General features: G+C 45.6%; 1 protein-coding gene across 1 annotated transcript in view; it reads right to left on the bottom strand.

Moving 5' to 3' along the window:
* Window positions 1-1,305: 1,305 nt before the first annotated feature.
* The window catches only part of ARHGEF33 (Rho guanine nucleotide exchange factor 33), a 51,265-nt gene continuing 39,658 nt past the window's right edge, over window positions 1,306-12,912 (bottom strand). Inside the window, exons 14-16 of the mRNA XM_070380201.1 lie at window positions 11,780-12,575; window positions 8,447-8,586; window positions 1,306-1,619 (exon numbers count right to left, since the gene is read on the bottom strand). Of these exons, the coding sequence (XP_070236302.1) occupies window positions 1,490-1,619; window positions 8,447-8,586; window positions 11,780-12,575 (1,066 nt within the window). The 3' untranslated portion in view covers window positions 1,306-1,489. The remainder of the gene's footprint in view (window positions 1,620-8,446; window positions 8,587-11,779; window positions 12,576-12,912) is intronic.

The raw sequence follows: 12,912 nt of genomic DNA on the forward strand, positions 1-12,912 counted from the left end.
TAGAAATCTAATTTCAAAGGAGTTCATTAATTTCAGAAAAATGAAAAGCTTGGCTTCAAATTAAATATCAGAAACTCCCAAAAGCTGGCAGTTATCCTGTGACTGTTCCAGACTCCTTTTGTTCAAGATGCTAATAGATGGGTTCCTGATTAGTCATCAGACAAGGAGAAGAAAACCTGTAAGACTTACAAGTGAAACTTCCCCTATTTTATCAAACAGTACATCACTACAGGAACAGCCCTCTGGAGAAGTCAGCTGCAGTACCAAGATTCTCAATGAACAGTAGTAACCTATGCCCCAAATTACAGAGAACTGCCTAGAAATAGAGACGGATTGTTTAAACCTAATTGTTCTCTATTATGATTCTGAACTCTAGGCATGTCAAGGACGTGGACCATCTGGGCCATATCTGTGTGGAAACAGAGCACATTTTATTTCCCCGTAGCCAGGCAAGCCTCATTGCAATAACTCTTCTGCCTGTACTGTAAGAACTTTCTTTTCAACTTACTTCTGGAAAACAGAATAAGGTAATGCTAGCCCTAAGCTTTCATTCTGACTTGGTGTTTGTAGCAACCACTGTGTGTGAGCCAGTAAAGTATAGACGTTGTTGCTACCTTCTTTACAGACGGAAGAACGTCTTTTAAGGCAATGTGGCTAAATCAATGCTTTCTTCTCAGTCCACGTGGTCGTGAGTGTGAGTGACACTCAGGATCACTGGTGGATCTTTGAATCCTGAGTATTTAATAAAACACAGACTCTGGACTTTTTCCTGTCCGCAGCACAACCCACAACGCACATGAGGGAAAATGTTTCTTTGACCTCCCAGTTCTAGAGGAACTGCGCTGGTTTTCATAACCACAGAACAAGAGGAATACTACTCTTAAGGTTCTTTTCCTATTTGCATATCAACATGTCTTTAAGCTTTGAACCTTCTTTGTCATGGTTTAAGCACAAATTTTTCCACAACTCGTATTTGCAACATGTAATACAATTGGGTTAACTGATGCTTTGCCTTAAGGGATGTTAGGTGTTGCCTTGGGGTTTTTGGAAGATATATGGCATGACAGAACTGCCCCCTAGCATGGTGTATACTAGTCTAAGATGAAATGAATAAGCTAAAGACCTCAGAAGCATAAATTTCACATCCATGTTAAATATGAACATGCTCAATATTATACTGGGGGAATGACTTCAAGGTGGAAGTTTTCTTACAAGCATTTATTTTCCTCCAAATTTATTGTGTTTTTGTAATGCTGTGAAAAGTCTTCATTTCCCTTGTCCCAAGTGTTGTTCAAAGAGCCAGCTCTCAACCAGAGACTAATCTTCATCTCTTCAATGTCTCGTATGTTGATTTAGTTTCATATGTAGGTATTTATATTAGTTTTCCTCAGGGATTTATACATCAATATATATATATATATTCCTACACAGATATATACAAGCTTTTTATCCTCATCTTACCACTTGACAATACAACTTTAAGTATGTTTTACACAGCTGTTCCTTGGTCAAGCTCATTTGCAAGAGCAAGTCGGTTTCTGAAGAAATCTTGTTTGGTGGGTGAAGGATCCATTGAGGGATTCTCATTAGTTTTTTCCCTGTATTCTGATCCACTGGACCTAAAATCTCAGCACACAGATAAAGTACAGGTTGATTTGGTTTTAATTGTTTTCAAATATTTTATCTAACCAAATTGTTTTGCATTTGTAAAACAGTTGCCTCCTAGATCTGGAATAATTTTTACTTCCCTTGAATTTCATGACTCAGGACATGTGTAACTAAGAGTTGCAGTGCACATAAAGAGTTGACCTTTCTAGTGCTTAATGGGGACACTTGTGACAATTGTGTATGACAGTGTAAGAAATCATGTAATAGCATTGTCAACGGGGGAGAAAGGATTAGAAAATTCAATAAATCCTATTTTCAATTCAATCAAGGAACTACTACACAAATTAAGAAGGCCCTTAGATTTTAAAGGATAGAATTCATTGCTCTCAACCAAGGTTATCAAGGGCCTTTACTTAATCTGGGCATTACATTACAAACTCTTGCTTTTGCTTGTTTTCATTTTTAAATGAAAAATTTATTGAAGCCAACCACACACATATGCTACATTTGGCAGAATGCAGAAATCAGTACAGTAATCAGATTAAGGAGATTCTATTATCTCAACCACCACATAGGAGACCAAGCCCAATCAAGAGGCAACAACTCAAAACAGTCCAATTGAGTCCCCAGTCGAGGGTGTATTCTTCCTTTCTCTTGGTTAAGCCAGTTGGGTAATCCATTCCAGCTCTGCACCTTCTCCAGTTTGTTCATGTCAGAAGTCCCTAGAGGGAGGAGGCTTTCTGGAAATAACCTCTGATAAGCTAGGCTGGGGCCCTTTGGCTAGCTTCAGCTCTGAGCTAGAATGGGTAAAAACTAGCCCAGTGACTAAGAAGCAATATCAAAAGACCTCATGCAAGGTGTATGACAGTGACGTTAGACATGAAGTTCTTTGTCCAAAGCTCCTACACAACTGAGCAAGTTCTCCAAATGCTGAGGCAGAGTCAGGCATGCTTCCACTATCCACAAAAGAAGGATACATTCTTTCACTATCGTAGATACACTAGGAACGTCCTCACTGTTGCTATTAGATACGTTAATTATGACTCTATCATTTACTGAAATCATTGGGCAGAATGCAAACGTTCCTTTACCTTATTTAAGGAAAGAATCTAGATCCACACAAAGACTAAAATTCTGATGTCTAGAAACATAATGATTGATTGGATTTTTTATTTTTAACTCTGACCCTGTTATTTGGTTTCACAGATGAAGGCCTTAGCTGTCTACCACACTTCCTCCATCTGGTCAGTAAGGAGCCCTTTTCCACTATATCCCAGTACATAGAGGAAGAACTTTCTCTCCTCAACCCCAGTAGATCTGGGTGTTCATTAAGTAAGATGATGGCTGGCTGGGCTGAAAGTCTCTTTCCTTTTCAGAAGCCGCCTGCAATTCTCCCCTGAAACCACCTCCTCAGACCCCACCCTAAAGCTCCAGGCTTTCTCTCAGAACTCCCCGCTACCTCCAGTTCAAATCATCTCTGGTTGGTGCACTTGTGCCCCAACTGTTAGGAAGATAGATTTTTGACCATGTCATTCTTTCCCCGTATCTTCTGTTATCCAGAAGACTAAGAATACCTAAAGCATTGCAGGGCGAGGGGGCAGGAAGTAGGAAGCAAGATTTGAATCTGGCTGCTGTTTCTTCCAAATTGTTTCCCCACATGATAAGTTTCTGATCAGAAAACATTCATCAAAACTTAAAATCTTTGCCTTCCATTTCCCCTCTTAGCTACATCTGATCTCTCCAAAGCCCACCATGTCATACTTTGATGGTTCCAACATGCAACTGTTTCATGTTTACCTGGAAATGGGAAAGCTCTGATGTCACCACCAGCCCCAAGGACCACAGAAATCTTCACCAGTTGAGTTCCCATTTCTGAAACAAATGCCAAAATCGCCCTGTCTAGTTTCCAAAGTCCACAAACTCAGCTTAGTATTTTTCTTTTTTAACTGCTCTTCTCACAAACCACCTTTGTGTCTGCAGGTGTGTGAATGGCTCCTCATTTCTTGATATTAACTAACAATTAACTAAATGGTAACTTGCTAATCATTTTCAAGATCTAGTATTCCATGGTAGCCATGACTAGAAGCTAATTTTCACCCTTTTAAAGATATTTTTAGCTGATTTCTTTCTAATGCTTACATGGTATATGAACACCTCAACTTTAGGACCCTTGTGAATGTGTGGTTGTCAGGTTCTAGAGTAATGCATACCTAAATCACTGAAAAATAACCTGTGGAATCTAGGTGGAACGCTAGTGGATTTGCTTTTTATCCCCTTTCTTTATAAAACAGAAATGGCTTTTGAGTTGCTAGGGCCGTTCTGGCTGACTGCAAAGGAACACACATAAGGGCCAGGCAGGCAAACACTTGCTGGGCAAGATTAGGATGGCTGCCAGCACCTTCTGACACAGCCATCCAAATGTTTGATGGGAGGGGAACACACCTGTCCCTAACTTTCCTTCCACTCAACTGACAGAGACAAAAAAAATCACAAGTTGGGTAGGTCACGCAAGTACCAGTTTACTACAGTAAGCCGTAAAGTTTATTTGGAGCTGGGGAAAACAGGAGGGCTGGAATCAGTGGTGCAGGAGCCTCTGACCTAAAAAGGGTTGCTTTGCTGACTGGAAAGACTGTCTGCCTTGAAAGCTTCAGGAACATGCAGATGGAGAAGAAAGGGAGCAGCAGAGCACCCGTCCTGTCGGCCACGTAAGCTGGTCCTGACAATCAACAGGGCGACAAACGCACACTCGTTTGATGTAGATTTGTAAAGGGGTTACTATGTTCTAGGCACTAAACCTGGTAGCTGGGTCACTCTTACATTTGGATCTTAAGCTTCTGCTGACAGAACCTAGAACACTGAAGACCCTTAACTTAGTGACTGATCTCAAATGACCTACTGAGTAACATCTATAATCAGGTTTAAGTACATGTTTTCTCTTCAGCCATCTCCTTCCGTTTTCCATTTATATGGGGAATTAAAATGGGAAATGAGAGAGAATCCCAAAGTGGGTAAGAATGGAGGAAGAACTTCAGACAGGCTCTAAGCAGGCAGAGAAGAACATGAGGTGCAGTTATCAATGGATTCTTGAGTAGTTGTGCTTTCTATGACATGGTCTGCTCCACAGTCCAAGCTGGGCAGAAGGCAAAGCGGACTCACTGACAGTCATATGGGACTCTGTGGAAGTGCTCTCTCCGCAGTGTGTGATTAAAGAAAGAAGAGATTTCCATGGGACTGGTAAAGGGAGGGTGCTGACTGGGAAAGAGACCCTCTGAGGCATGTAAATTACAAAGTGCTAAAGAGGAAGAAACGGGTGAGGAAGTAGAATTAATCATTTGGACGCCATATGCTTTGTCTTCCACTCCCATGAGAGTTGAGGATAAAAAGAGCACGTATATCCCTGCCCCTAAGCTGTCTTACAGAACCCTCTTCCCCTGTGCACACCCCCAACCAAGGTATTGGCCTAAGTCTAAGATTCACACATAGGCATGAAGTAGCATTGGTCTCGGACTTCAGGACAGTCTAGATTCAAGTTTTTGAAAGCTTCCAGGTCAATGCTTGTACAATGGAATGGTCTACCTTCCATCCTGCTCAAAGGCAGGGGGACAAGGATTCAGTCCAGCATCAACCTATCACATGAGGTCTGTTCTGTTCCTGGCTTCTAAGAATCCTCATTTAAAAATTTTTAAAATCACTTAACGTTTTCCAACTTTAAGATATGTCATCTTTATTTTGACCAACTCTGGGCAGCTCTCAAGGACATGTGACCTGGTATCTACCCAGGATGAATGTGCCTGAGATAGAAACGGTCAGAGCATCATCCTCTCCCCCAGATATCTTGGGCATTTTTCATGACTTTTTTTTTTTTATGATGTCAACTTGACTCTCCCTTTTGAATCCTTGTGGGTATGAGCATTCGGCCCTCCCAGCCTCAGAGGGAAGAGAACCCTTTCTCAGGTTTTCTGTTGCATCTGGCTCCATGCCTAGCTTCATCCCGAAGCAGCATTCTGGGTGTGTGGGGCCACCAGCCAAACAAGCCCCTATGGATACAAAAAGTGTGTCAGTGTAGACAGGAACAAGCCTCCAGAGGGCTGTGGGGAGGCAGGCAGTGAGCCCCGGGTGTGACAGAGGCAGCTGTTCTGGCTCTGATCCGTTTTGGACCTCTGAGGCCAGCCTCTAGCCTGACTTCAGTACCCAGGATGAACCATGTCTTGAAGTCACAGGGCTTGCTGCCAGCCTGACCTCCCAACACATGGGAGGAGGATGGGCAGAGTGTCTCTTTCTGGTTCCTCCCTGTACCTGTCTATATGCCTGGCTTCAGTCTGAGAAGTTCCTACATAACAGCTAGGACCAACCAAGTCACTCACGATTCCTAGACAAGCATCTCACACAGTACATGTGTATGACAAAGAATGCTTCATTCATGAGAAGAGTCAAGTGTTCTCATCCGAGTTGAGAGCTGCTGACCTTTCTGTGCTATGCTGGGGCCTCCTTGCCCTTTGTCTCTACTTTAGCAAAATGGAACAAACTTTCCAAGGTTCTAGGATGAAAATACTCAGGAGAAGCTACTCAAGCTGCTTTTTGACCTTGAGCCAAGTCTCCAGAGGGCCTACCAAAGCACCCCGGATACAAGGCGACAAGAAAGTATTACACAGCAGCGCTCACAGTCCTACACAAGATGTAAAAAGCCAGGAAAGCCGACCAGAGGGAGCAACAACTGTATGGCACCAACTTTACTTCCATCCGTATAACATTTCAGATTTTAAATACAAAGGCAGTGCCAGAAGTGGTGGCAGCAATTGGGTTGAGGCAAGAGGGACTTGTCTATGATAAAAGTAGGAGAGAACTAAGGGGATCCATTTGACCCTCCAGAAAGGATCCCCAAAATCTGCCAGAGGGCTGAAAGTAATTATCTAACATGAAAATTTAGAGAGTCCACAGCAAATCCTTGGCAATGAACCAGTGGCTATGGGAGGTTATAGAAAGATAAAATCTGGCCTTCTACGTGGTCATTAAAATGACAGGTCCCAGGCCACACTGATTTCTTGTTTCAAGCATTAAAAAGATGTGATCTCCCAGACTGATCTACAACAAAGTCAAAATACAGATAAAGCAAATTTAAAGCTAGAAAGCACTCGGGTGGCAGTGATCTCCCACCCGCTGTGGGTGTCCCTTTCACAGCCTCCCTAACCAGGGTCATCCAAATCCTCCTTAGGAGAATCCACTGCCTCCTGGGGCAGCCAGCCCCAGTTCCAGGCAGCTGCGTTTTTAAGAAAGTTCCTCTCTTATCCACTGTTCCCGGTCCTGGAACGGCAACGTGCAAAAGAACCAGCAACAGATCCATGACTGGGTGCTTTCCAACAGGCAGCACACAGTCATTATAAATGGCAAAAAGTGGTTGCTCTCTTGGGAAACACTGTGGTTTAAAAATAAGTAAAAATAAAAGGCTCAAGCAGTGGTCTTAGAAGTCTGGAGTTCTTAGCAGGATTCAGAAGCCTGCATACCAAAGTCAGGCTGGAGAACTGTCTCCAGGTCTCTCCACTGTCACACTTGACAGGAGGTGCTGGGTCAGGAAAGATCTAAATCTATGGTCCTAGAAAGGGATTCAATTCTCAGCTCATTGCCCCCAAATCAAGGGGCTCCAGCAGTCATGCACGCCCGGGCTACTCTAGCAAAACCGAACGGGCTAGAATAGGAACAGGGCTATCTCTGCAGGACTGCTGCTCCCCCTTGCCTCTTCTTCCAGTAACAATGGGTGGGACCAACGGTCAGAGAGACCTACTACTCTCAGTACTACCCTCCCTCTAGGAGAGGAATTAGACAAACCGACCGCAAAAATCCTCAGTCCAGGCCTGCCCCAGTTCTTCCATCAAGACCACTATCTAAATTGGGAGAAAGTGATTTCCTGTGTTTCCTCACACAGGAGCTCCAAACTATGAAGTCAGCAACAGTGCCTTTAACTTTTCCATCCACTAAAATAGGGACACTTGCTGTTTAAGGCTCACTGTGAGAAGCTCCTCTAACAAGGGAAACGAAGCACCAGGCAACAACTCTAAGGGGGAGACAACAGGCCTGAGGACGGGTGGAGAAAGGGACAGCAGTCTCCCCGGCGGGTGATGGCTGGACTGGAGATCCCCCCACTGCCAAACGCTAACACTCAGTGCTTTTGTCTTACGTTTCATGCTGGCATTTGGCCAATGCCTCCTAGTCTGTGAAACAGTGCTTGTAAGTGCTGACCAAAATGACAGGTGGGTGATACCACACAGCAAGGGCTGAGAATCTTAGGACCACAGGAAAGAAATGCCTTGCTTTTGCCTCCTATGGAGTACGGAGACTCCATTAAAGTGATTTTTTAAGTAGGACCCAAGCCAAATCCATCCAATCGTTTCTGCTAGGGAAAACATAGGCAGATATCCCCCAAATGTGCACTAGTAACCAGGATAACTACAGGTCCCTACAGGCAGAAGAGCTGCGATGCCTGAGAAAACCTTCCACAGGCGGCGAGGTTCTGATGGTGCACCCACTACACCCAACCCCACTCCTCGCGCCCATGGGGATTTCCCAGGAGACCTCCTCTGCCCACTCCTCCCAGGACACAGGACTTTGGGAACAAGGAGGCAGGGCTAAATGACAGAGGCGGCAGAGGACAGAGCCGAGTGTGCTTTTACTCTAGGAGATCACAATAAGAAACATCTTCACCTGGCAGGAATTGTGGCTACCGGGTACAGGCACTGAGCTTGAAGCAGTTGTATAAAACCAGGCTACTTGTTACTGTTAAAACCTCAAGACTTAGCCCACAGGGAAATGAGTTACAATGCTGTCTTGTCTAAGGGCTACTCACTTCTTTTTAAAGAGCTTGCGGAAGGAGCTGCGAAAGCCCCCTTTCTGGTCTTGCCTGGGGTTTTGATCGCTGAAAGATGTTTGTTCGCTTTCTCTTTCTTCCTTTGGACAGAATCTGGTGGCATCTTCTAAATGCATCTCCTGAAAACACAAAAGAGGGGTGTATTTTTACTCTTTTCCAAAGTTAACATTGATCCTGACTATGGGACAATTTTCTTTAACCTCTCACTTTCCTCTCCCACCCCAAAAGACTAATGACAGGCACCTATTCCAACTAAAGCAAACCTGGGCTAATTAAGAAACTAGATCTAGGGATTATTTGGGATTCTACTAAGATTCATAACTAAATAATGGAGATCAACATTTTGATGGCTGAGTGTAGCATTTTTGAAAGTGTGGTCCTAGGGCTACAGGATCAACTGGGGCTTTCATTTAAATGTAGGCTCCTGAGCCCAAAAACCAAACTATCTGAATCAGAATCTCTGAAATTAGGCCTAGCTAATCTTTTTGCACACAGATTAGGAAAACAGCAGTTTAAGGTATGTTCTTGCCTACCTGCACTTAATGTTTATATGAATCACCTTGGAATCTTGCTAAAATGCAGATTTTGATTCAGTTGGTCACAGGTGGAGCCCAAATTCTGCATCTATAACAAGCTCCCAAGTAAAGCATTTACTACTCGTGCAAGGACCAAATCTTGAGAAGTGGGCTTTTTAGGGACTTTTTAGGAAATAAATCTAATAGTTGAAGGAAAATCTTTCTGTGGAATCATGATCTTGATGAGATCTTGCCTTTGTGTAGCATTTCACACTTTACAAAGCGTATTCACAAATTTTATCTTATTTGACCTTATCCTCACAACAACCCTGTGAGGTAGGTAAAGTATGGATTGTCTTATTTCATAGATGAGAAAACTGGAGGCAGAGAAGCCAAATGAATTGTCCAGAAGCACACAGCTATTTGGTAGCAGAGTCAGGATTAGAACACGGATCTCCTGACTCCCAGTCAGGTGCTCTTGCCACTAAAGCATATCGTCTTCTTTTTTGACTCTTAGCGACAGAACACTAAAGACTAGGGTTTGGCTGGCTCTGAGGGCAAGGATGGCAGATACACAGTACATCTGAGGAGATGGAACCCTAGGAGTTTTGCACACCTCATCAGGAAAGAGCCGATAGCTTTACAGATGGGGCTTTTGAAGGGCTCATCTTTTGCAGCTAAAACCCCATCTCACTCTGATTAATGGTTTTTGCCTGGCAAAACCATTTGTTGAGCTCCCAATTTTTCACACATCAACTAGGGGAAAAAAGACATTTGTATGAGCATATGAAATAAAAGCATTCTTTGCAGTTTATACTATAGGAGTTAAAAGATTTTGTATGTATATCTCTGCCCATTCCAAGTCACTTTGAGTTGGCACTTTTTCTACTTTCCTTGTTAATGAACTTTAAAAAATATGTGTATATATATCTCTTTCATTTTTGAATCCACTTTTTTTTTTTTTTTTTTTTTTTTTTGGGTCACGCTGTGCAACATGTGAGATCCTAGTTTCCGGACCAGGGATCAAACTCATCAAACTCATGCCACCACCACCCTTTCCCTGCATGGGGAGCACAGAGTATCAACCACGACTGCCAGGCAAGTCCCTAAACTTTTAAACTTTGACACATGCCTAACTTTGATTTATCTAAGAAATTTTACCTAATAGAACTGTATAAAGTTCAGAGTTGAAAATCAGAGGCAGAAGGAAATCTAAGAATCCCGGGGCCCTTCAGCAACCTTAGCTGGGCACACTCAAGTATTTCTGCCTTTCAGGAGCCAGACACAGACTTTGATTTCTGGAGTCCAGATGGGCTGGAAGCTCCAAGGTTCTTCATGTTCCTCTGGACTAATGTTCACCACTCCCACCTGGGGAAGTATTCAAAAGAAGACTCACTCCTGCCTTTTTTTTTTTTTTTTAAGGCCTATGAGCTTTCTTTTTTATATTTCCCTACACCATTCTTCACTTAGCCAATAGCTAAGCAGCTTTTAAAATTAAATTCAGACGTTCAAACTATCTAAGACTTCTCTGAGGGTTTAAATAGAGACCCTCCCATGTACTCCCATGTTTTATTATAATTCTGTTTATGTGTCTCCTTCAGGGCTAAGCCAGTGGCCTTGGAGGGCAGAGACTGGATGTTGTTTATTTCTGAACCCTCAACATTTAGCGCAGAGCCTGGGGTGAGGCAGGTGGTCAGGGTTTGCTGAAAAATGAATGGAGTCAGTGATCTTCAATCTCTTCCCACTCCTTTAGAAATAGGAACAGGTGGGACGCAGGGCCCTCACTCCTGTGGAAAATCGTTTCTCCTGGAGGCAAAGGATCCCTAGTGCTGGATGTAAGGGACACTTAATGAAGGACAGTCCTTGACTGTCACTTTCAAGATGTTTCAATCAATACAGTGCTGCCCTGTAAATCCTAACCCTGCTTCTAAAATGTTAAACAAGAAGAATGGGGGCACAGCTCAGAGCCACTCTGTTACTCTCTACTTAATCAGAAATTGCCTTTGTTCCAATCACTTGCGGAGACATTGTTTATTCAGGAACTATTAGTCCTTTCACGAATATGTATTTAAACACTGCTTTAAATGTCCCAAGGCTTGCAGATGTCAAGGTGAAACATCAAAATACCAAACATCCATATAGAGGCCAAAGAAGGTGTTTGTGAGTCAATGCTTTCTGGACAGTTTGGTGCTGTCTTCGTCCAACTGGAGTCTGCAAAGTACCATGACACCCTTTTCCAGGCAAAAGGAAAACAAGTGGAAATGAACTTTTTTCAAGAGTCCCCGGGGAGAGAGGGCAACTTGCCTCCTCCCTAGCTATAAACAAGGGTGCAGGTCAGTGCTAGCACATAGGATTCGATATTTTGAACAATAAGGGGTGCGTTTAATAGGCAAAGAAGACACAGCCCCTGGGACTTCTGTGAAGTGTTTTGCATATGAACTGCATCTGGGAGGTGCCACAGCTTAAGCAGGAAAGCACAGAACACCTGTAACGCTTTAACTTGGTGGTGGTGGGCGGGGGGTGTTTTAAGCAGGTCTAAGAGGAGTCCTAGTCTTTTTGTCATCATACACATACATAGGTATGGCATGCTCCTGCGTCCTGGCCCTGAAGAACTAACACTTTCCTCCGAGGACCACTGACGGACAAGCCTGTAAGTAACACGGGCTCTCAGCATCTTCTGCTGCCCCCGCCTGGCCAACCTGCGTTCCCCTCCACGCTAGGTGAGCCCAGGCTGCACCCCTGGAGATCTAGGCCCGGGGTTGCCAGCGCTGTGGGTTTGGGGTTGGTTTTACTTTACCCTCCTTACTTCCAAATAGGTCTGCTTTTCGCTTTGGGATCTCTGTTGGGGAAAGAAGGTCCGGGGCGCCCCGCGAGCGGAGGCGGCTGGGCCGTGCGCCTGCGCGGCGCGCTCGGCCTTGAGCGGCGCGCGGCCGCCGCTGCTGCTGCGCGTGCTGTAGAGGCGCGGGGCCACGCCCTCGGGCGGCGGCGCGCGCGGGAACTCCTTGAGCGAGCGGCTCAGCGGCTTGGTTTTGTGCGCCTGCGCTGCTGCCTCCAGCTTGTAGGCGCTGCTGCTGCCTGCCGGCGACGTGGCGCTCTTGGGCAGCGGCTGCAGCGGGTGCTCGGGCCGCTCGGCCTCCATGGCGAAGCTGACGGGCCGCAGGAAGCAGATGTCCAGGCTGGACTCGGAAGAGGCGGGCGAGCAGTTCTCGAAGAGGGCCGGAGCCTGGAAGGGCTCCTCGTCGTAGGGTGCGGGCAGCGCGAAGATCTCACCGCCATACTCAAACTCTTCGTAGGCCGCGGGCACGTAGCTGCGGGCGTCGGGCAGGAGCTCGGCCGGGGCGCGCAGGGAGCGCTCCACGTTGCCCAGCGGCTCCGCCGGCGACGGCTCGAAGTCCATCTCCGGGATGGCCTGCAGGGGCCCGGCGAGCGCCTTCACGTCCTGCTCAGCGGCACAGAACTGCGCCGGCGCCAGGAGGCTCTCGGGCCTCTCGTGCTTTCTGCCCTCCATCTCCCAGTCACTGGGCTTCCCGGGCTGCATGCTCTCCATCAAGCTTTGCTGCTGTTGGCTTTTCTTCACTGGGGGCATCAAATGTCTTTAAAGGGGAGACAATACAAAAGAAGTGTGCTTACGGTGTATTAGTGCGCGCCTGTCCCCGAGCAGCGCGAGGCTGGGAACCACACAGTGCCTACCAGATACCGCTTAGACGCAAACTGTCTGCTCCCTCTTCTCCGGCCCTCCCAGGCTCCTCTGTGTGTTACCTACCAAGCGCCACAGGCTTGTCAAATTGAGGAGCCCCCAGGAGCCCTGGTCCCCCAAGTGGGAGAGTGAAAATAACCGTTTGTGAAGAGGATCCCGGAAGTACCCGTCTGAGCCCTGAGGCACTGTGTAGAGATGGCTGGTAGGCCAAGGATGCTCAGCGCTGACCCTCT

The sequence above is a fragment of the Bos mutus genome, chromosome 11 (assembly GCF_027580195.1).
Source record: "Bos mutus isolate GX-2022 chromosome 11, NWIPB_WYAK_1.1, whole genome shotgun sequence".
Taxonomy (NCBI): domain Eukaryota; kingdom Metazoa; phylum Chordata; class Mammalia; order Artiodactyla; family Bovidae; genus Bos; species Bos mutus.